The 22,304-nt window shown below is 39.9% G+C and overlaps 1 protein-coding gene across 2 annotated transcripts; it reads left to right on the forward strand.

Annotated features, from left to right (window-relative positions):
- Nucleotides 1-2,539: 2,539 nt before the first annotated feature.
- LOC111250211 (inositol polyphosphate-4-phosphatase type I A-like) lies at nt 2,540-22,260 on the forward strand. 2 transcript variants are annotated; one of them, XM_022805094.2, is made up of 17 exons: nt 2,542-3,053; nt 4,093-4,242; nt 5,579-5,731; nt 6,045-6,254; nt 8,095-8,246; nt 8,446-8,639; nt 9,068-9,122; nt 9,423-9,580; nt 10,043-10,366; nt 10,730-11,009; nt 11,877-12,160; nt 12,378-12,665; nt 12,936-13,208; nt 13,607-13,765; nt 13,981-14,170; nt 19,421-19,575; nt 20,667-22,260. In XM_022805094.2, exons 2-17 carry the CDS (start codon nt 4,122-4,124, stop codon nt 20,797-20,799), a joined length of 3,129 nt encoding a protein of 1,042 aa, XP_022660829.1. In that variant the 5' UTR covers nt 2,542-3,053; nt 4,093-4,121; the 3' UTR covers nt 20,800-22,260. The 2 variants fall into 2 exon arrangements, with proteins under 2 accessions (XP_086838459.1, XP_022660829.1); XM_086982333.1 differs by lacking the exons at nt 13,981-14,170; nt 20,667-22,260 and having other exon boundaries at nt 2,540-3,053; nt 19,421-19,556.
- Nucleotides 22,261-22,304: the final 44 nt, after the last annotated feature.

Below are 22,304 nucleotides of genomic sequence, written 5' to 3' on the forward strand. Positions count from 1 at the left end.
GTAAAAGCTATCTTGTTTTGCCGGACACGAAAAAAAAACATTTACCTTACATGATAATTGTCTAGCGTAAAATGAATATACAATTGAAGTTTACAACAACAGCTCAGTTTCAAGAATGGGAGCATCCGCGATGCTCGAATTCTTTCTAGATTATCAATTGTAAGCAGCGGGGTGATATCAAGGTGTTTTTGCAGTGGCAAATATGACGTAACGTCTAAAGCGATTTACCCACCACTCGTTGTCCTACAGTCACGAGAACAATACGGTGTCTATTGCACCGAGTAGCTGACATCAAAACCTGGAGCACCTGAAAACTCAAGGCGCGATTGCCATGTTCCTTCGCTGGACGGCTACAGCGTTAGGAGAGGGTTTAGGAAAATCGCCTATATATCCTCAATTTTCTAGTTACCTTCAAATACGTCAAAATGATATCAAGGTAAAGTGCCTCTTTCGAGTTCTGACGTTATCGGGCTGCACTGCTACTTTTAGCGTCCAAAACTTTAAAAACGGATTTCGAGATCGAACTGTTGTCATAGGTCATGCTAGAAACGGATCTTCCAAATTTTGCAAAATGCAGTTATTGTGTCGTCCATCATAGTACACTAACTGTGTTTGAGCGAAATTTATACAATTTGTCACAATCGTCTATAAAGTAATGGTTTTTTAGAAATTTTTATAACATATAGACAGTTATTTTTCAAATTTTCCTTAGACTTCAGTTTGCTCCAAAGTCTGGAGTTACATTAGAGATTTCTCTGGGTGTCTAATTTCTTTAAATGGCTACACGTTACCGACATTAATTAACGCTTGCATTGCTTAGGGCTTGCGAACCCAACAACTACAATTTGGCTAATTATTTTCTTCCTTTGTATAATAACGTAATAGCATATATATATATATATATATATATATATATGCAGGAATTAGTGTCAGAGGCGTGGAGCCAAGATATTAATTTTTAAGATTTTGTTAAAAAATTTGTTTTTATTTATTGAATTTGTTCTTTACAGAAATTCCGGCACTAACTTAAAGTTTAGTGTAATTTTCGTGTAATTTTTAGTAGTAAATAATAGAAAACGCTAAATTGTGAAGTAAAAAAAAAACGTATGAAGTAAACGCTTAAATTCAGTGAAAACATCATAGAATCAAAATAAGTATAGATCTCTTAAGGAAAAACGACTTCATGGCTAGAATTGGAAACGATGAATTGCTAGAACGATGAGTAGAACCAGCTCAACCGCTCAAGTAACGGTTAGTTTGAGAACAATTCTTAATATTTTCAAAACCCCTTTCCAGAACGCCGGTGGAATGTCGGAATGGAAATTGTTTAATAACGCTTCTTGAATGCGTCATTATTGAAAAGATTAATTTACAGTGTTCGTACTGGTAGTTTATATCTGTATGCATTAAGCAATGCAACATATCTTACATGTTGCATCTCTTAATATTAGTTTTAACCAAACAAAAAAACTTTTTTTTTGCCACTTACACCAGTAATTTCGAGAGGTCAGCTTTTCGCAAGAAATAATCGAAGTGTTCAAGTTGGCTAATTCGACTGCAATACATAAGCGAATTCTATTCAGCACACAAATCTCAACACAAATATAAATCGATAATTGTTTGTCATGCATAAAACGAACCCCCAAATATTTAACTATATTGAACTCACTCGGCTACCGCGTCGTAAAGCTCAGACAGTTGCCCAAACACCTCCTCGGGGTCCTCTTGTGCATAATCCCAGTCAACCACTTGTTGTCGCTTTAGTCTATCGGCTTGCTTTTGGAGATGCGGTAACGTTATACTTTCTACGACTGACACTTTCCTGCCCTTCACATGGGCTTTCACGTACCGAGTCTTCATATGTTTCCACCGAATGTTGAACATAATCGTTGTCGATGAAACTGGTCGCCACAAACTGGCTTGAAACATAACCCGAGCTGAAGCTAGTGGCCCTGAGAATGTGCCCATGGGTTATGCTGTATGTTTAGTATCTAACAAAATAATAAAGTCAGCGTGCAACTATAGTGAAGCTATTACGATTGGACTTCAAATAGCTTTTGTCTAGGTGCGCATTTCCAGCGCAGAAAACAGGCACACAGCGTGTTCGAATCGGAAGTCGTGTGACCAGGATAAGGTCTACCCGATGGTCAATATCAAAACATGGTTTATTTTTTACGTTGTAAGTATGCAGAATAATTCCGTCGTTTGTTGCTGCTCGCGCATTTCAGCACACCTAGAATTTTATGCTTTGAATGATGTTTTATCACACCTAGATGCTTATTTAACGTCAGACAGCCATTTAGCTCTGACTGCTATCTGCATTACTCTTAAAGGCTGCAACGCATCTAGAGATTCATCCGCTGCTTTTCACATGTCTCTTTCCCCTTTATGTAGACATCTACAAAACACCTGCTCCGTATCTGTTTTTGTAAGCCATCTACTGTCAGACTCTTTCCACCAATTGGGACTCCACACCTTTTGAAAGTGTCTCTCTTAACCTCACAGGTGGCCCTCTCTGCAAAGAGTCGTCTGCTTGACACAGTCATTGTTTTACCCGAGGGGTCGATCAAATCTCCGGCGGAGTGTTGTGGAGAAAAAGGGCCCTCGTGAGCAATGTTTCTGCTTGTGTATAGTTCTTTGTGATGGTAGAAGGCTTAGTGAGCTTTTGCTATCGTCGGTACATGGGAGAGTAACTAAGTGAAAGGGGGATTGTCATTACAGAGCTGCTGGCGGACTTAGTGATCTGGCTGGTTACAACCAAACGGTATAATTTCTACTGTTACTAAGCTTCTACGCTCTGCGCTAGTGCGGACGATACGATGGCGTAGAGATGTGTGTGTTGGTACGTCAGCTCAAGTGGTTTTACTGTGGTTCGAACATACGACTAGCAATCTCTGAAAAGCTCTCGTTTTCCGGCGCTCCATTTGTACTCATGAGAAGAATTTCGCCGAACGACTGAACTTGAGTGTTCGCGAAATGTCTCTGTAGAGCATACACATGGAATCATATGATCGTGATGGAGAAAATAGTTGAGCGCCTGGAGAATAACAAAGGTATACGATATACACGCGTAAAATAATTAATTATTAGGGGCCTCATTCTGTGAAGAACGGTACAATTACCTAACCACACATGGAAGCTGTTGTGCAACCTCATCCAAAAATATAACGAAGCTATAACATAGCGATAAATATTTTGCCTTATTCATATATTGCGGTGTGTATAGTAGTGATATTGTCATGGAACAGTGCAAAATCTATTTTAGAACGACGACGTCTGTGTCTGCAAGGACTAAGTAAGATTCGTATAGTGCCAGTCAGTGTTTGGGAACTAGATCGGCGGATCGATCATCGATCGAAAAATCAAAACCTACTGTTTTAAGAGTGAATGAAAATTCACTGGATAAAAGAGGCTTACCACGTTCATAGTAGGGGGCCTTTGTAGGATATCTTTATTCATGTAGCGTACATTTTTCAAACCGTGTTTTGTGCTTATAAATCGCAGAAGCAAAGAACGTTATAGATAACATTATCCAATAGTCCAGGTACCGGTGAAACAGAGTCATTAAGTTTAGGGCAATTAAGTTAATTGGCTTTATACTCGATGCGTTACTAAAAATTCTCGGTTTTAATGATACTGTCTGTATTTTATTTTATATGACAGCGCTTCACGTATTTCTACTTCTAATTCGTTGTAATTGACAGAGTTTTTTTTCTTCATCACAAATTTAATTGCCAGTCCATGAATGAAATGTTGCAATTATAAGCAGTCGATAAGTTCCTGGCATTCTCTACGGCGGCACTATTGTAAATTGAAGTCAATAAATTCCTTTGATTTGTATTAATTATTCGTTTTTCGAGAAAGAATACAAACACGGGTCACTATGAAATTGGTTTAAGATGTAAAACGCATGAAGAGCTAAGCAACTTTTTTTTTACGCACCTGTGTTCTCAAAGCGCTAATTTAAGCACATGTAAAACATTTAACTAGCACTCTAGCTTTTGGAAATGATGTTTTATCAGGAAGCATGTAGAAATGGCAATAATGTGTCAAATAATAACAAGCACTTTGAACTACAATCTTTAATTACAGACAGCTGGTAGTGAACGATTGGTGTCGCGATGAGGTACAACATGAAAGAGCTGATGGCAGTGGCCTCACAGCCCGCCATCAAGTTCGATAAAGAGGGAGTGTTATTCTTCAAAGACAAGCAAGATGGAATTCTCTTTCGAAAAAGCGATGGTATGGACATTTTTTTCGGATATATTAGGTCGGTAAAGAAAAAGTCGTTTTCGCTTTTTTTAAGTGTTGTCAAATCTTGAAAGAGCTTCAGTTCCCTTTCTAACGTTCGCCATTTAAAACCAAACATGTTTGGCCTTAAATGGCAGTGCTACGGTGTTTAGATGACAAGCCGATTTCTCAATTAAAGAACGGATATTGATAAAAGCTACCTATTCTTAAATTTTTATTCTTAGTGTCATTTTTACTCAAGGCCAAACTCTTATAATTCGATAGGGCAAGGTCTGATATGTAACATGATCGTACAAAAATGTCCAGGGTTTGTTGTAGCTTTCCGATTCATCGGAACTGTTCAATGCTAAACGTCGTAATTCAACATGATCCCCTTGTTTCATAACCTTCGATTTTTTCCTTCGTGTTTGCGGGGTTGAGCCACACGCTGCATTCATTAGTCCACTGTGTTTTAAAGTCTTCTACGAACATCCCCGATTCCGGCAAATCCTCTGACGTAGCAATCTAGAATTTAAACATTTGTTTTTCGTGAAAGGTCATAAAATATACCGCGTTTATTTTCTATCGATTTTGTATAGAAATCGCAGTTTTTCTTTGTTGCTGCAAATAGTGATGTCCACATCTCCAAAGGATCTGCATTGGCATTTTTACTGAACTTTTATGTAACCCATGCTCGTCCTTAAACATCTTTCCCTTAAACATACAGGCAATTCAAATAGTACAACAGCAAAGGCTTAGCCCTTCAGAAGGCTTATGTGATGCCTAGGTCGAATTTTCGTGAAATAGAAGTTGCCGTGTGCGTTGCATCGTTGCGCGCCTAATGTGGCCTCCAGAAGCGTGGCTTGTAGCTAGATTTGCGGTTTTAAAATATTGAAATTAGTTTTCGCAGACAGAGTATTTGACCGCATCCGTCGATTCGTAGCCCAAAGTTAGTGTTAAGGACGATATGGGAAATGCGTTTTTCCGGTCTTGTAATTTTCTTGCTCAGTAATTGGTACTAACGGACTAAAACGAATTATCAAGGGTGGTGCTAACGCGAAACAGTAAAAAGGGCAAAGTAAACAAGAAATGCAGTTCAAAAGTTGCTGAAATTACTTTTTGAATTACCTGATAGTTGTGCGGTAACTTACCGTATAAAGTACCTTGAAGACATTAATTTTGCTGTAATTATAAAAAAGTACACATTAGCGCTAGTAAAAAAAGATTAAGGACTAATTCTATTGATAACGAATACTTATACGAAAACGAAACGAATACAATGGCTTTGCCTCTATGATAGCTTTACGTAGTGTTGCGTTTAATCTAATGTTGTCTTCCTACATTTCAGTGTACACGGAGCGATGGTTTAGACTAAAGGGCAATCTTTTATTTTATCTACGTAACCGAGATCCGTGTTCGGAGCCACAAGGCCTAATTGTACTGGAGCATTGCCACGTGGAAATGGGACCCCGAAATCAAACGATGTTTTGCTTCTCGTTAGGTCCGAAGTATGGCTTTGGTCGATACCTGACACAAGCAGAAGTTTTCTCCGCATCACTTTCTTACGTTATATTATTAAATTGATTTGATTAAATTTGCCAGCGGAGTGTTCTAGCTACTGCTTGTATAAATATTTTATCTAAATTGCAATAGATCTTAATATAGTATATTAAGTGTCCGTGCTTTTCGAAGTGAGTCTTTTTCGAGTAGTATATTGTTGGTTGTCGTCGAATAAACATCGAACTATTCGGCAATCAGAATTCACGAAATGGAAATCATTGTCTTACAGTTTGTTATTGCTTCCATCATTACAGTGTATAACATGGAAGACCATATTTACTTGGGCGCATTGTCTGAGGCCGAGCGTGACTCGTGGATGCACGCATTCACAAGTGCTTCGATAGAAAACCTTCGACGAACCGCGGAAGAGCTGCGGGCAGGGTTGGCCTTGGCCCAAGAAGGCCCGCTCACCAAGAGCTCGTCGCCTCAACCATCGGATAGTAGCCATTACGGATCGGAGGAATGTGAGCAGGCGCCTTTGATTACTTTCGACTGAAACTATAGCGTAGAAGTTTATTATGTCATTGAAGTAATAACTCATCATTCCCACTGACACAAGTGAAAAAGAACCTAGTGGAATAGCCACTGAGTTTGCAGATTTCATATTCGATACACACTTGGCCAATAGGCAATAAATCATTAACTCAAACGTGGCTACTGACGTAGGTTCTTATATCGCTTGACTAGTCGTTGGTTTAGATGGGAAAGATTTTAATTACGGAGTTCGTGTTGCTATATTTATCCATAGCTTACTTCCTTTTAAGGCTCCTCCTTAAGTTAACAGTTTTACAAAATGACATAGTATAGCGGACATACCATTGTGTGTGGTGGTTGTTGTTGTTTATACTAATCGTTTACCTAGTTCTTTCTAGCGTACCCCCCCCCCCCCAAGTAAAGGTGAGAATAAAGTTGTCATTACTTGGTTTGTCGCTTTAAATGTGAGCTAACAAAAATAAGTATGTACGAGGATATGTTGATATCATGAGCGTTTATTCGTATTTTTACCATAGAATACCTTCTGAAGGCTTTAATATTAAGAGCAGCGGACGTAGACGGAATCGTTAACTGCTACGGCGGGTCACATCAGGTCACTAGCAGGGAGTCTCCGATTATATATATTATAGAAAGCGTTTTGTGGAATATCTATAGAAAGCCAGATACGATAATACTCAATGTAATTAAAAAAAAAAAGGTTTAATAGATAGCTAAATACGAGACCTGATATCCATATTTTTTTTCTTTCCTGTTACCTCAAAATAAAACTCAGCTACCTTAATGGAATCTGTGATTTTTGCTGCACAGTTATTGTATATCTAAAGTCAAATGATAAAAGATTTTATCTGACTGTAGCGTGAATGAGAATCTAGGCTTGAGATGAGAAACAAGTAGTTATTTTATTTAGCGCGTTCATATTTATATAGTACAAAGTCGTATGATATGTCAAACAAAAGAGGTATGCGGTACACCTGGAAATGATTCTACCTAAATATGAAAACAAGGATAACGACGGAAGGCTGCTTGTCATTTCACCTAAAAATTATCCAGTCATACAATTAATAACTTGCGTTAATTTTTTTTTGCCGCGTTTCGATTCCTGCTTTATTTAATACTACTGTTATAATCCCAATTAGAAAACCGATATCTGTACGACACCAAAGAACGTTCGAATTACTTTGTTTAATAGTTTAAGTGCAATTTGTAACATGGGGACGAACATGCGCTGTATTCATGTTTACAGTAATAAATGTCATTTTAACTGAATTGCAAATTTGTTTTTATTTACTTTTGTAGTAATATATGCTCGGATGACGTGCATATGTGGGTCCGCTTAATCGAGCGTTTTTTTTATTTTGTAATCTATTATAGTTGAAGATGACATACTTGTCGAAAGATAAGCGCAAAGCCTTCAGTGATTACGTACCTTTAATATACCTATTTATACCTCTGCCGAGTTGTGTTTTTCATAGTATTTTTTTACAAGATGCAGCCAGATTCTCCTCCACTTGCTTCGGTTAAGTACCTGCGAACGGTGTACAATTCAATTTAGTTTGTTCCTTCAGAACAGAGTAGACTAAAGGAAAGCGAGAATCCTTGTAGCCGTTAGGAAGTACATCGAGCGCGTATGGTACTTGTTTTTTAAGGAAATTATAATTTTACACAAATAATTGTTAAGACAAATGGCACGATTGATTTATGAAGTTGTACATTTTAGTGTATCTATCATCATATATATATATAACTGGTCTTTTGCTTCTTGTTTGTTATTTTCCCTATTTTTATACGTAATTTTTTTTCTGTTGCTAGGTGCTGATGAGCTGCGGCCGTTATTATTGGAGCTCAGTTGCGACAACCTTCGTTGCGATCATTCTGGACGGCCGCCAAACTCAATGCTTGTTCTCATGGGCAGCCTGGCACCTGCTATTTGGGACACCTGCGGACACACAGAGGTCGTTGAGGTAAGTGGTTCTCAAAAGTTAAACAATCATCTTTATCAGTCTGAGTGATTAAACGACATTAAAACAATTTCTTTATCAGTTTGAATAGCATTGATGTTCGAAGTATGAATACTATATATTAGTATTTTCACACCAGTTCGGTTGAAAAAACAATTGAAAGTCTTGTTCTAAATTTAACGTGAGTCAATCTGTCTTACAGCGTTCATCGAATCCAACGTATCTTTTGAATGTCGAACTTACTGGACGATTTTGCACTACGTCAAGTTCAATCCGTGTATGTTGTTACGATGTAAAGGAGCGCGTTACGAAAACGAAATCATTCATCGGGTGTGCTTCACTTTCCCTACGATCACTCACAATGCCATCAGATAATCAACCCCGGCTGCCGCTCATGTAAGCTTTGCAATAGCTCAGCCCATTAACGGGAAAAATTATGAGCTCTATTTCAAGGTTGGAATTTACGATTCACGTGTTTCAAGCTTAGTTGTCAGATACGCTATCCATGGACCTTCACGAGAACCTATCAGTACATATAAACGATGTCTTTTTTTAATGTTGAATCTTGTGGCCAGGTGTGCACTTAAGGCCCCAGTGTATTCAAGGTACTCTATCTGTTAAACCGCATCGAAAAGACATGTTAAAATCTTGCCCCGCTGCCATAAGTACGTTGTGTCATTGTTGTGTTTTTGGCTCGTGGAATAATCGTACTCTTAACACATGGAATTAGCGCTTTTGGATACATCCTACAGAGTTTATTAAATTGACTCACAAATATAGAGTTTGTCGTGGATAGTAACAGAGCCATCTCTAATCATTTTCAGATCACCCGATCATGAGACGGTTGGGTTTGTCACTATTGCAGCACGCACCGATTTTGTAAGTGTAGAACAATACAGAGTTGAGACAAGGACTTGAGTAAATTATAAGTATTCCGCTATATAAATCCGAGGTCTTATGTGTCACCCAGCTTCCGTACCAGAGAAAAACTTATTTCATTACATGACTCTTTCAAAATTAAATGCAAAATTTTCTTAACTTTCCTAACTAGCTTAAGAAAAAATTCCTAACTGCGTACAATATGCACATTGACTACGTAATAAATTACTAGTTAAGCCAATAGATATTTTCACTGTACTATGTTATGTAACAGATTCGATTTATTTTTTACTGTTCCAGTCGTCATCAACGTTTAAGGAGCGTATTTCTCGGAGCGGTCTTTTTGAGAATCTGTTCTGTACAATGTACCGTTTTCACACAGGACTTGGGGCACATCTCATTGTTTCGGAAATTATGGCCGAAAGCAGATTATCGTTTACAATACCCCAACTTCTGCTGTAAGCATATTCATTCAGATGGGTCTCTGTTACTTACACAGATTAGTGTATGCACATTTTTTAATCATTAAAACGAACGTTAGTTTTTTTCCTTAGAATCATGTTAGTCATGGCTTGCTTGTTGCTTTAGAGGATAATTTGAGGGTGGCCAAGCATCTTTCGGAGTAGCTTGACTATAGCTTTACAAATAAATTCTATAGATAATTATTAGAATGAAATAGTGTAACTGCAACATCTAGAGTCAAAGCTAGCAGTACATCTAATCCGAAAAGGGAAAATTTATGCTTAGTCGATATAATTGAAGACGTTTTTCTACAAACATATTTAGTTTCTGTAGTATTATTATTTTTTTTATTAAAAACTGAATTTAAATTTAGTGCACGACACACTCACACACACACACACACACACACACATTTTAAAATTTATTTACACATCATAAAATGAGTATTTGGTTTGTAGAAATTTATGGATGACAGAAGAGAAACGATTGCTGGAGATTGTTCTTTCCATGGAGTCAGCTACTGAAGGCGAGTGGAGGTCGCTACAGTCCATTGCAGTACGGCGTCACATGCATCTCATTGAGACATACCATAAAGCTTCTGATACACTCGCCGATTATTGCGGCAGTGCTTTCAAGACTAGCATTATGAAGGGAGACAGACCATTTGAGTTTGTACCTGTCAATCTGCATCTGCAAAGAATGGCAGTACGCCAGCATAAGAACAAGGATGTCTGTGATTACGATGTCGTCACTGTTGGCGCGTTTACGGCATATCCGCATAAGTAAGGCTATTTTAAGTGCTCTAAAAGGAATGAGGATATCTAAAACGTAAATCTAGTGTCAAAATCAAAGAAGTGGTAAAAGTAGTCAATAAAAAAAATTCTGATTGTTATGTATGTATTACCACTTCTTCGCATAAATAAACCCAATTGGGTACTATTTTTAGGGCGTGTTTCAGAACTAGCTGGCAGATATACGTGATATCGAACGCATTTTGAAATCACAAAATGAATACGCTACGTTCCTATTACAAAGATTAGCTTTATTCTTGATTCTCTCAAATGCATTACACTTGTCAAAGTACTTCGTCTTGCGTTCTGCTTATTGCACTATCTGTAAACAAATTTTATGTCAATATTTCATAGGTACGCGCATGGAGGTCTTCATCGCCAGTTGAAGCAGTTGAAGGGTATGCATTCGACGGCGCAAGCCCAGAATGCTGCTATGGACGCTTCGTGGGAGGCTCAGTCAATTCTGGGGCCTGATAGGCTGTCACAGATGGCACAGAGTATATTGACAATCGAGGAGCTTCGGGAAGACATTGAGTCGAGCCTCGAAAGCCTCTTATATAATGCGCAACTGCGAAACGTACACGTCATGATGACGCTGGTCGAAAAGATCAATGTAAAAGCAAAAAAACTCTCGGTAAGTTCGGTCTGGTAGGGGGCTACCGTTAACATTAATTAGCGTAGCTGGGTCATTCGACTGCTCGATTTAGTTCCATTTGATGTAGTATAGAGAGGTGCCATTTTGGGATTCTTAAGCGGGTTACGCGAAGGGAATGCTGATCGAAGGCCGTATTTCTGCCGTTTGACTATATAATTACTGTGCTTTAGTGATTGTTCACACAATGAAAAACACTTCAGGGCACGTTTTGGCTATTTTTTTAAATTTATTAATCATGTTTAGATCGTTGATGTGTAATCTTCCTAGAACATTGTTATAAACAGCTTCATCACACCTAAAAACAGTACGTCGTGCAAGCTTTTTGTATCTGTAAGAGCTTTTCATCATGAATTGGTTTTGTATTCTGTACCAACTCTAACACACCTAAAAATCATCTCGCAGAACGCGAAAAGAATCACGTAAAGAGAGAAGGTATTTTGCTTTTTTTTAGGGAGTCATGGGTTACAGTTCCTAATAAAAATAAATCAGGTAAAAAAAATCAAGCTAAAATAAATCAAATGTTTGACCATCGATATACTTAATTGATCCAGCGCAGCGTGCATTTTTCAATAGCCTTCTCTAATAATAACCGAATAATACATCGTTACGTACTCGACGTGTTCTACTGTTTTGTAGCAGGATCAATGTTTATAAGTGAATTTGTATATAGGATGAGAGGAAACGGTTCTGATGCTGCCCCTTACGGGCAACTAATAATAATAATAATAAAAACATCTTATTTTCTTTAGATTTTTGTTTTGTATATTTTTCGGGTTGTTTCCTCGTTGAGTTCGCAAAAAAACTAAATGGCCATTAGCATTGATTTTGTGGTATAATATTCTACAGGTTTCCTGTGAAAAATCCTTGATTGAAGAGGCGCTTGCCATTTGGGATACAGCGCGCTGCACCGGTTCGACCGCCGAGCTGCGAAAGGCTCTTCCACTCAACCTGATGGATGCTGGCCCTCCATCGTTAAACCGAAATAAATCTGCTTCGCTTCCACGTCAGCTCTGTTCTTCAAGCGGAGGCTTCACTCTCAAGGATATTAGCGACGATGAGGATGATGAACAAGACAACAAACAGGATGAACGAGACTTCAATAGCGGAAGCACGACCCTGCAGAATGCGAGGTACAGCATTAATGCTTTCCCTATAGCGGCTCGTCAAAACTGGACCCGTAAAAAATTTTGTTCTAAAAATGATTTGACAAGATTGCATTTAGGTGGCATTTTTACAATGATAGTTGCCGAAAGTAAAAATAGCATACCTACGTAAAGTACGCATTATAGCTCTTAAGGTAAGGTGTACATGCATCTAATTGAGCCCATCCTGATATATCGATTATAGATCTACGCCCACACCGCGTAGCCACACGCCAGTCCAAGACCTTTGCGAGGATTTCGAACCGTTGGATATTACATCGTTAAACATTCGAGCATCGACAATGTGTATGACAACCAAAGTGTACAATCTAAACCAGCAAGAAGAGTATTGGGCTGAAGAACTGCGACCGAGTGTCCGTAAACTCCGAAGCGCAATGCAGACGCTGGATAGGATCGCCCGGGTTACCTATGGACTGCTCTCGCTCAAGGAGCCATCACACACTGCTTCTTTAAGCTACAGCGTAAGATACCGGTACGGAATACATGTACATCTATTCAGAGTGTTTTACACACCACCAGTTATACTAAACTTTCCTTTGGTGAAAGATGTTGGCTTGTGCGTGTGTACCTCATCTCTTGCTACCTTCGATTCATTGTATACAAATACTTGAAACAGGACAGTATAAATTCATTGGTCTTTTATGTCGAGAAATATATGAATTTAAAAACGGTTGGTCCAGTGGTACTATAGTGTAGCATAGCAAGTTTTTGATAAGTATTCTAATGTTCATTGATCCGATAGGCGCGACGTCTGTTTCGCTCAGTCGCTCACGGCTACTGTCGTAGCATTGCAGGCCAAATTTTGGTGCCAGAGTCCAGATCAGGTTTTGCTACGGTCACTCGGTTCAACCGGAAGTGCTCTAGCGACTTTTGCGTCATACCTTAGTTGCTACGGGGACGAACGCGGAATGATGGAAGATATGCTTGTCGCTGTAAAAGATCTTCGGAACGTCACATTTATTATTGAAGCCTTCAGTAGCAAGGTTGGGCCTGGACCACGTATTGAAGGAAGCAGGTAAGCAAGGAAGCGTATTGTCTTACCATACTGTGTGCCTATTTTAATAGTACTGATGTAAATGGAATTGTCTGAGTATATGTATCGAACAGAAATACGAGGCTGGTTATCAACTAAACAACGTCGTTCGTTCGCTAATTTGCGTGAAATAAAAAAAAAGGTGTTTAAAATCTATTATTATTATTACTATTTTAGGCAAAAATAGTAAAAGCAAAGTCAGCTTCAATAGTAAGGATTCGCCGCAATCTTCACAAAAAATAGTTTTTTCTTTTGAAAAAGATTGGAACTTAAAGTACCGGTGTAATGTACGGGGCCTACTTTAATATAAATGATTGAATTCATGATTACCGTTTTTATGGAGCGTCACTCAAAACTAACACAATCGAACTTCATTCCAGAGTAAATTTACGGGTAGTTTTGCCTGTGCCAGATTCAGTGATCGAGTCGGCTGCATTTCTCAATACATCTTTAGACAATACGAAGTTCCGCTTGCAATTTGGTCTGACCCCAATCTACTTCAATGTCGGCATCAATGAACAAGCTACGATTGCCGAAAAGTAAGACCTGAGTTCTTTGCAAAAATCGGACAGTTTGAATACTTCCTACTTAGGATTAAATGTGGTGTCTATTGCGTTATTCGTATACTAATGAAGTGCATAGTACCTCTTTATTGTATCTAACTTGCTTAGAAGTTGTAAATAATTCTACGTTCGTTTACGTACTGAATGCTACATAACAGTAATTATTTCACTTGCTTTATGTGGACGCTCAGGCTGGGGAACATTGATTTGCAAGAACGCATCAATACGGGCGGCGCAGAATTACTTGTTGGCTATATGCGACGCTTCCAACGCTGTCAGGTCAAGGAGAACATTGAATTGCAAAAGTTGGCCGAACTACTCGATAATCAGCTCTCCACTCGACGAAACAAAAACGTTGACGTACTGCACACAGCTATGAGAGTATGTTGCCAGCCTTCACAGCGTACATGTACAGCATTGAGTTACAACTAGGCTAAGAAATTTATAAGGACTCCGTTACGCTTGCCAGGAGGTGCTTAGAGCAGTCAGTTTTTGTAAAATTAAAATCTATCCTGAGGTAAAGCTTTAAAAATGTATCGTATTCTTGGTTTTGCATTATTATTATTAAATCACCACTTGTGCAGTCATTATTTTTAAATTACCACAAAGTGGATCTAAAAAATATTTAAAAAAATGTTGCTTTCACTGAGCATGTGAGAAAACTATATTCTCGTTATTACCAAGTATTAGTACTATATAGCTAAATCTGCTCGTTCGAAATTAATGGTAGTGAAATCTACTTATAAAATGACTTTAGTCCTTCTCCAGCAGCTCGCTGCCTAACGCACTTTTTCCTTTTTCCCCTTTTATTCGATTCCATTGGCATTACCTGATTGATGATTTGAGCTTTGTTCTCTGGCAGCACTTCAACACAATTGGTGTGAGTTTGTGTCTACTCCATCCTTGCGAAAAGCGAAAGAAATTACTCCCTCAGTGGCCAGCCGCTATCTTCCCGCTGATGACTTACTCGACTTGCAATAGCATTCAGTGTCGTCTACGACGCTTTCCCTCATAGAGTCACCACTTTCTGACCCTCTGCCGATGCAGCTACCTTGGCCAAGGACTCAAGGGATGTCGGTGTGGCTGATCTGGCATAGGGTGACCAAAGCGAATCCGACTGAGTTTCCTGGGGCCCCGAAGACCAGGACAATCGCTGCCACCACCGCACACTATTTAGGGGTACGAGCAGGATTCGCAGCAGCAGTAGTATTAACGCAAACGGCGCCAGTTGATGGGAATCTTCTTTTCGTTCTGCTCCCCGTTGTTTCCCCACTCAGATTGAGGCACCTACCGAACCGTCTGAGCCGAGAGTGTCTATATGTGTATGTGTATGTATTTGTCTGTATATCGATGCAAGCGTACCAGGGCGGAGATCGCGTAGTCGCTAGGTATTAGCGTAGCAATTTTCTACTACGACATTTCTGCCCTATAACTGGTAAGACACCACTGCACCCAATATAGCAGCCCCGTACCCTATAGCCATTTTTGTTTCGGCACTTCGAATTGTTTGAGCGCGTTCGTGTCGTTCTCAGCTTAGCCCAAATTCGCCTTTACTTCGTATTGACCCATCCCTGTTGGGTGTGCCGCTCTACATCCAGGTGAGCTCTTACGCTCATATCCCTGATCTCACAGAACCCCCTAAAGAACCAACTTGCACAGCTGCCTTCTTCCTCAAAAGACAAGTATAACAGATGTCCAGCTGGGTTTCTCTTCGTGCCGCCTTCTTTCGCTTGGTTCTCTCATTGTATCTATCCACCTCCTCCCCTATCCTGCTTTCGAATTCTCCTTTTGTTTCTCCTTGTTATTATTGCGGCGTGTCTGGCACTCCTTCTCGATATCTGGCTCGCCTGATTTGGTCCCTAAGGGCTCCCCAAGTCAGACAGACTTGGTCTGAGAGAGTTGCCAGAGGAAGGCTAGAGTAAGAACTCACTGTACCTCCCCCTCATGAAGAAGGGAAGCTAGGTAAGGCGGCCTCTAAGGCTAGTAACGGTACCGTCTGAGTTTGTTTGCGCTAAGTCGCTTCGAGTCATGTGTGGTTCTCTTATGTGCTGTTTCTATAGCACATCGGCTTGAGTTAGAATTGTTGGACTTTTGAATAGAGGCGTCAACACTTTTTCATAGAGCCGTTTACGACAGTAGTTGGCGTCCTTTTCACAGGTGTTACTATACAACTCATGTTTGATCCTAAACCCATTTGGGTAGCTAGGCCCATTGGATAGCATGATGTATTTATGAAGACGAACACATTATATATTGAAAAAGATATGGAACCCCTGGTAACGGTGGAAAAGGTTTCGCGCAGGGCTTCATCATCGCATTTTGGCAGTTTCGATTTAACAGGTTTTCTTATAGTAACAGCAATATTGAGCTAAAAGATTAACATTATAAAGCTAATGAGACATAGGTTTAGAAAACAGAGGCTTTAAAATATAAAATAAACGGATATTATTATTATTATTATGCTGTCAAATATATGTAGCTATTCTATTTAGCATTCAGTTTTTTACCAAGAGCATTCGGAACCAGCAAAATAGTCCTATCCTGGCCACGGTAAAGCGTGAACCTTTTTACGTGTGTAGTATCCAATGGTAAGAGTAAGAAACTATAATCTCAACATTGAATCACGCAAACATTATTTATGCATTCGCTCATTACGTTTATGTAATCCGTACCTTAAGATTACTCAATACTGTGCCTACTATAATGTTTATAATAGCACGCAAATAATAGGAGAAACTACGAACACATGTAGGTTTGAATCTGATATCTTATATTCTCTCATGTGCTTATAGAAATAGTGGCTCTATATCGAGTGCGATCCTTATCCTTTAGGTAAACAAAGTAAGGTCTGACTGTCCTGTATATACGGCTCTTTTGGCAGGCATCACACAAACACAAGCCTGGCCGCTTTCGAGACGCTGGTAAACCTTGCCAATAGTGTGCCAGCAATGTAACCACCTCTATCAGAGATGAGCTCTAGTGGTCTTTAGGTGGGTGCATAATTTGCCGCCTCCGCTTTCCTGGACAGCTTTTGGGCGAGCGTGTCTGTGCTCTGTTTCCAATGGTCTCTCAGGTCCAGTATTGATTGGAGGTAGCAGAAATCTTCTAGCGATCCAAGGCGGGATGAACATTAATGCAATTATTTGGGCGGTTCTCCTAGCATTGACCTAGAGAAGAGGCGCGAGACAGTTGTGGCTGGAGAATATAGCCTTCCTCGAGCCGTTTTCTCCCAGTGGAGGTCAAGGAAGCTGCAAAGAAGTGAATTATCAAGAGTGATTGAAGCAATCTGAGGTCAGTCGACTACTAAGTTAGTACGATGGCAAAGACAGAGACCTCATGAATGCAATAGCCCTTAGTAGCTGTCTGCTAGTAGTGCGAGACAGCACAGATGAAGAAAAGGAACGTAAAAGAATCGATAGGTAAGTACTGGATGGATGTCGGCCGTAGTGGGCGCTTGTAGTAATGGGTTCGTCACTACGTGCCGACGTGATTAGGGATCTTTTGGGAGTCAATGGGATAGATGCGCCCGGCGATCCACAACGAGCGGCTTGATGGGTGTGCGTTGGTCAGGCAGGCTTCGCTTGCTTGCTTGGTATGTTTGACTGGGTGTGATTACCGTTGCTTCAAACGCTAATAGTCGTGGCTTTCTACGAGTGCTGCTGGAGGATGAGTATACGTGTGTTTACGCACTTAGGGGTACTGCTATTATTATAAGGAGGCGGTTGAGGCAAAGGATGGGCAACATCGCATTCACCCGCGGACAACAAGCCGCTATGGGTTGTTTAAGATACTAATCGAGATAGATGGTGGCTGTGTTTCGCTATGAGGTTGTACTTGGATGTGCTATATGTTGCAGATAGATTGAGTTTGAAGCTCAAAGCTATCCAATCCACATGGTGCTCACTGCACCCGGAATCGGAAGTGCAAAGCTTCATAGATACAAGCAACTCTGTGCAGTTGCTCTATATTTTGCTGCTAAGACGGACGCCACTCGGTCATGATTGGATGGCTTGCTAGCTGGCTAGTGAGTCTACAGAAGCTTAAGCACGCTGGGACTAGATGGCTGTTGCGTCTGGTACGGCATCATGTTGTGCGAAATAAGTAAGGATTACCTTTAATCCTCATTTATATGTCGCCAACCGCTGAAGCACCAGCTGAGTGCATGACGTCTTTATACAGAAGGAATTAGCATCGATGTTAGAATATATGGACACCAGTGTATGGACAAAAACGAAGGTTCCACGACTCGTGGAACTAAATGACTGCAGAAGTAATGAATAGCTCAGCGAGCGCACTGCGTCTGATGAGAAGCGGACATGAAATTCGTAGAGAAATTTGTCTACATGGTTCGTTTCGCTGAGGGTGACATGCAACTACTCAACGCTGCTTCGGGGGCGCCGGCCGTTTTGATGTCACGCATGAAGAATCAACACTTGCACATGCATCGGGCTATTCATTATTATCAGTTTGCTCCCTAGGATTTCACTGAACCGAGCTGGCAGTACTCCGTAGTAGACGAAGCGAAAAAGGGTAAGCGTCGACTCCCTTGCTAGATTTATGCACAGCAGGCATTGGCAAAGTTGCTCCTGTACGTCGATGTGAGTATCTCATATTTCGATCACGAACCTTGACAGAGGTACTCTAACGGTAAATTCGGTACTCTAAGTAGAAGTAGACCAGGTAATACGGATTGTTGTCAAACACTACAGTACCTATCGTGAAGCCTTGGTCTAAATATTACAGCATATTGTGTGAGGCCCTGTGTGATGAAGAAGAGGCAAAGCTTTATGAGTCAGGCGGCGGTGAGATGGCGGAGGAGCTGGATATCAAGAAAACAAAGGAACGGCCTTGGCATAATCGCCTACAATATAATATAAAGAGAAAGCGGTAGGAGGAGGTGTCGCATCGATCGTCGCGGTTGCAGGTTGTAGAAGTACAGCCCAAAAATCCGTTAGGAAGAAAGTTACGAGCGATCCCAGCAAACGAATAATTTTAAGGTAGATTTAGCCTTAAAGGATTTTGCTTTATTACACTTTGGAATCGCTTTTTGAAATTCTCGCTAAGTGTCTGCCTGCCAGGCTATAAGCACCTGTGGAGATGGTCTGCTATTACAGAGGAAATAATCGCCATCTAGGCCCATGTTTTACAAGTCAATCAACTTAGCTTGAAGATTATAATCGTAAGGTTGCTAAGATAGCACCTTACCGTGCACTGTCTTCTAATTTTTCAGGTGTCCAGCAAATAAGGACCTATACATTGCGTTATTGTTATTCTACACGTAGCAGCGTTATTTAGATTATTGCAAATTAAAGGTTGTCATTTATACAATATTTAGAGATCATGAACGTTCTATTTCTCGCTCTAGTTGCAAATGATAGCTCCAACTATTTGAATTAGGTTTCTATGGCCCTGTAATGCAGTATTTTTGTGCTGAGCCCGTGTTTTCTATACCATTCAGGTAATAGGTGCTCTATAAAAGAGAGCTCGTTAATATTAAAGAGGGGGAAGAGAGGTCGGATTTTAATATATTCGTTTTTTAGCGAAACCCCAAATTTCTAGTCGTTGATTTAACACAAATAATGAACCTCTGGGCCTGAAATCAGTGTAATACGTGCTTAATTAATATTTCAGATGTGTCGTCTAATGCACGGGCTGCGCATGACGTCCTGCAAAAGTGCCAAAGACCGCACAGGCATGTCGGTTACGCTGGAACAAGTTTCAATATTGGAGCTCGATCACAACTTGGCTGCCCATCAAGTGTCACATGCTCTCCAGTGTATGCGCAGGTCAGTATAAAATAATTCCTTTCTTATTGTGCCGCTATTGACGCACGTTGCGCTTTCTATTTAACGTTCAGAGGTCGGGGTTGGTATTTACGTGGTAGGTAAGGAGCTAGATGCCAAAGTCTTGCCAAAAGTTGGATTTCGGGCGTTGACGTTATGTTAAGTACCATAAGTACTAACAATTTTTTCTTCAAGTTTCTAATGGCAGCAGTTTCTAATGCGATCGTTGAACAACGCGTATCTAAATCAACAAGACCTTGAACGAATTTATGAATGAATAGAAGCATCGAAGTTTGCAGTTTCCCAGCCTTGCACTCTAAACAGCGGAAGATGCAGTTCTTCTCGATTTCCGCCAAACAAAGGTGCACATCTCAGCGTATTGAGATGTCAAACACTTAATTTGTTGGGATCTTAGGGAAAATGTTACAGTCATTGTAAGCGGTAACTCACACATTGTTCATTCTAAGAGTAGAACGCGCGCTAAGCTCGTTAGGAGACAAAAAAAAACTGATGAATTAGATGAAATAAATGAAGTAGGCTGAGAAACGATTATTAAACGTAGCCATGTTTTCCACACTTTTGCGAAAATTATTTTTGATTTTAAATCAGAAGTGAATGCCTATCGCTGCAAGTAATTGAGTTTTGGGATAACCGTAATTCGTTCAGGGCTGTCGTTTTTCTTATGCTTCTATGTCGAAAATTGGTTCTTATTTTAAATAACGGCATTTGAATTAAACATTTTAATAATGACCATATACGCCATAGGATCACTAGGTAGAAATCGCTCTGAATCGTTCTGTTTATGTTCTAAAATTGCGTTCGGAAAAAACATGCGACTCCCTAGAAGCAGAAGCCGAATTAACCCGACACTTCTAAATTTATTCAAGATTATATAACCATTTTTCTAAGGTAATACTACTGAACACCTGCAACGAATGAAGGCAGTTTATAGTGACCGTACATGTGAAAACAGCGTACAACATGGACAAGAGTCAATGAACATTCCTTTCACGCCTTTATAGACAGTAAAATTACGGTACATACTTCCGTTTCTTACTGGTTTGCATCGGTTTTGCCACTACGCTTCTTTTCAGTGAGGGCTCGCGGCTGCAAAACTGCTTCAAAAACATCGGATCACCGAAGTACGCTATCAACACATTACAACTTATGCATATGCCAAAGATGTATCGACCACCAGTCGGTACCTTTGGATATGGGGATACTTAGTCATCAAAAGTCATGAAATTTAATAGAGCGAATACATTGCCTTTTTAAATCTACATGAGAACCGAAGAAGTTATTAAAAAAAAAAAAAAACTTAATAAGCAGTCATTCTTCATTTAAAAGGCACGCCACGTACGGTTTGCGGTGTTTGAAATGCTGGCCGTTAATAAGCACAAATATTGACGATATCTATGTGCCTGTAGCCAGAGGCTAGAGACATATAAACGGATAGAGCGATAGGGAAAGCTTGCGATTTTAAAAGTTCGAAGTGACGCGAATCATCTCAAACTTTTAAAATGCTAGCTATTATTATTTAGAAGCGCGGAGTTCTGCTTACAAATAATACGTGCTAGCTTTTGAATCCCACATAGAAGGTAGTCTCAATTTTCACCGTGACGTAGGCAAATAAAAGTAGCCCCCGCTATGTAGCCTTTTCGGCACTTTGACGACTAGGCTAGTGTATTGGTAAATACATGAAACAACGATAGTGCACAAGTTTTCACAAAAATTAGACCTGTAAAAGGCGAAGAACTCAAGAAAAAATTCTATCAGGTGCAGTATTTAGAATTTTACGATGAAGATGCTCGGAAAAGATAGAGTGCTCACCATGTTAAGGTTCATGTAACCCACACAATGCCACACAGAGAATCACTGCAATTTTCTACTGAGACAACATACCAGTTATAATAGTCAGAAAAAGGCATACATGAACATGTGTGCACAAACGTTATGCTTACTTGATAAGTTTAGTAAATGCTAATATGATATTAAGTTGACCGGAACTATATTGCGATAGTGATGATATTCAACAATAGCGAGAGACGTTTGCAGTGTATCCTGATTTCGCGAAGAATAGCACATCACCCACATCGGATTCTTATTTCAGAGGTGATCAGATTGGGCTGACGTGATCATATTAGCAAACAATATTCATGCCATTAACATCTTTGTTGTTATGTTAATTATGGGGTGTGTTGGTAAATGGAACACGCACATCGTGCTGATTGATTGGAGCAAGTAAAAGGCCGTGGTGTTCCCTCAGAAACACGCGTCACTAACAAATTATTGAAGAGCTCAAAGCATATGCCTCTGACGACGCTTATCGATGGTGAAGCGGGGTTGTGCAGGTGCGGCCAACTCACCGATTGAGATTGCTCTGAACGAGACCCCGCTGCGCCTGCAACAATAGGGAAAACCGACAATGTATCTGCGTTTATTGGCAAATTGCAGCGAACCAATAAACACCTGAACAACTCTAGTGAAAATTTCGACCAGGATGAAAGTCACATAAGTGCAAAATGTAAAATGTACTTATGGGATATTCTCATCCATAGCCACATACTCACATATATGCATTGCAGAGATGTGTGTTTGTAGCCTAGTTATTGCTGGAGATAACGTGACATAGTTGTAAAATAAAGACATGTTGATTCAAGGACGCTGCAAGGAAATATATAAAACTAAGCCTCAGTTTTTATTTGAGCCAACTATATTAGGAAAAACGTGTC

Source organism: Varroa destructor, unplaced genomic scaffold (assembly GCF_002443255.2).
Source record: "Varroa destructor unplaced genomic scaffold, Vdes_3.0 BEIS01000001.1, whole genome shotgun sequence".
NCBI lineage: Eukaryota > Metazoa > Arthropoda > Arachnida > Mesostigmata > Varroidae > Varroa > Varroa destructor.

Coding starts and splice junctions, on each gene's coding strand:
- LOC111250211 (XM_022805094.2), top strand. CDS start 4,122: ATGAGGTACAACATGAAAGAGCTGATGGCAGTGGCCTCACAGCCCGCC. Junction 10,367..10,729: donor TTTACGGCATATCCGCATAA/GTAAGGCTATTT, acceptor AATATTTCATAG/GTACGCGCATGGAGGTCTTC. Junction 12,666..12,935: donor AGCTACAGCGTAAGATACCG/GTACGGAATACA, acceptor TTGATCCGATAG/GCGCGACGTCTGTTTCGCTC.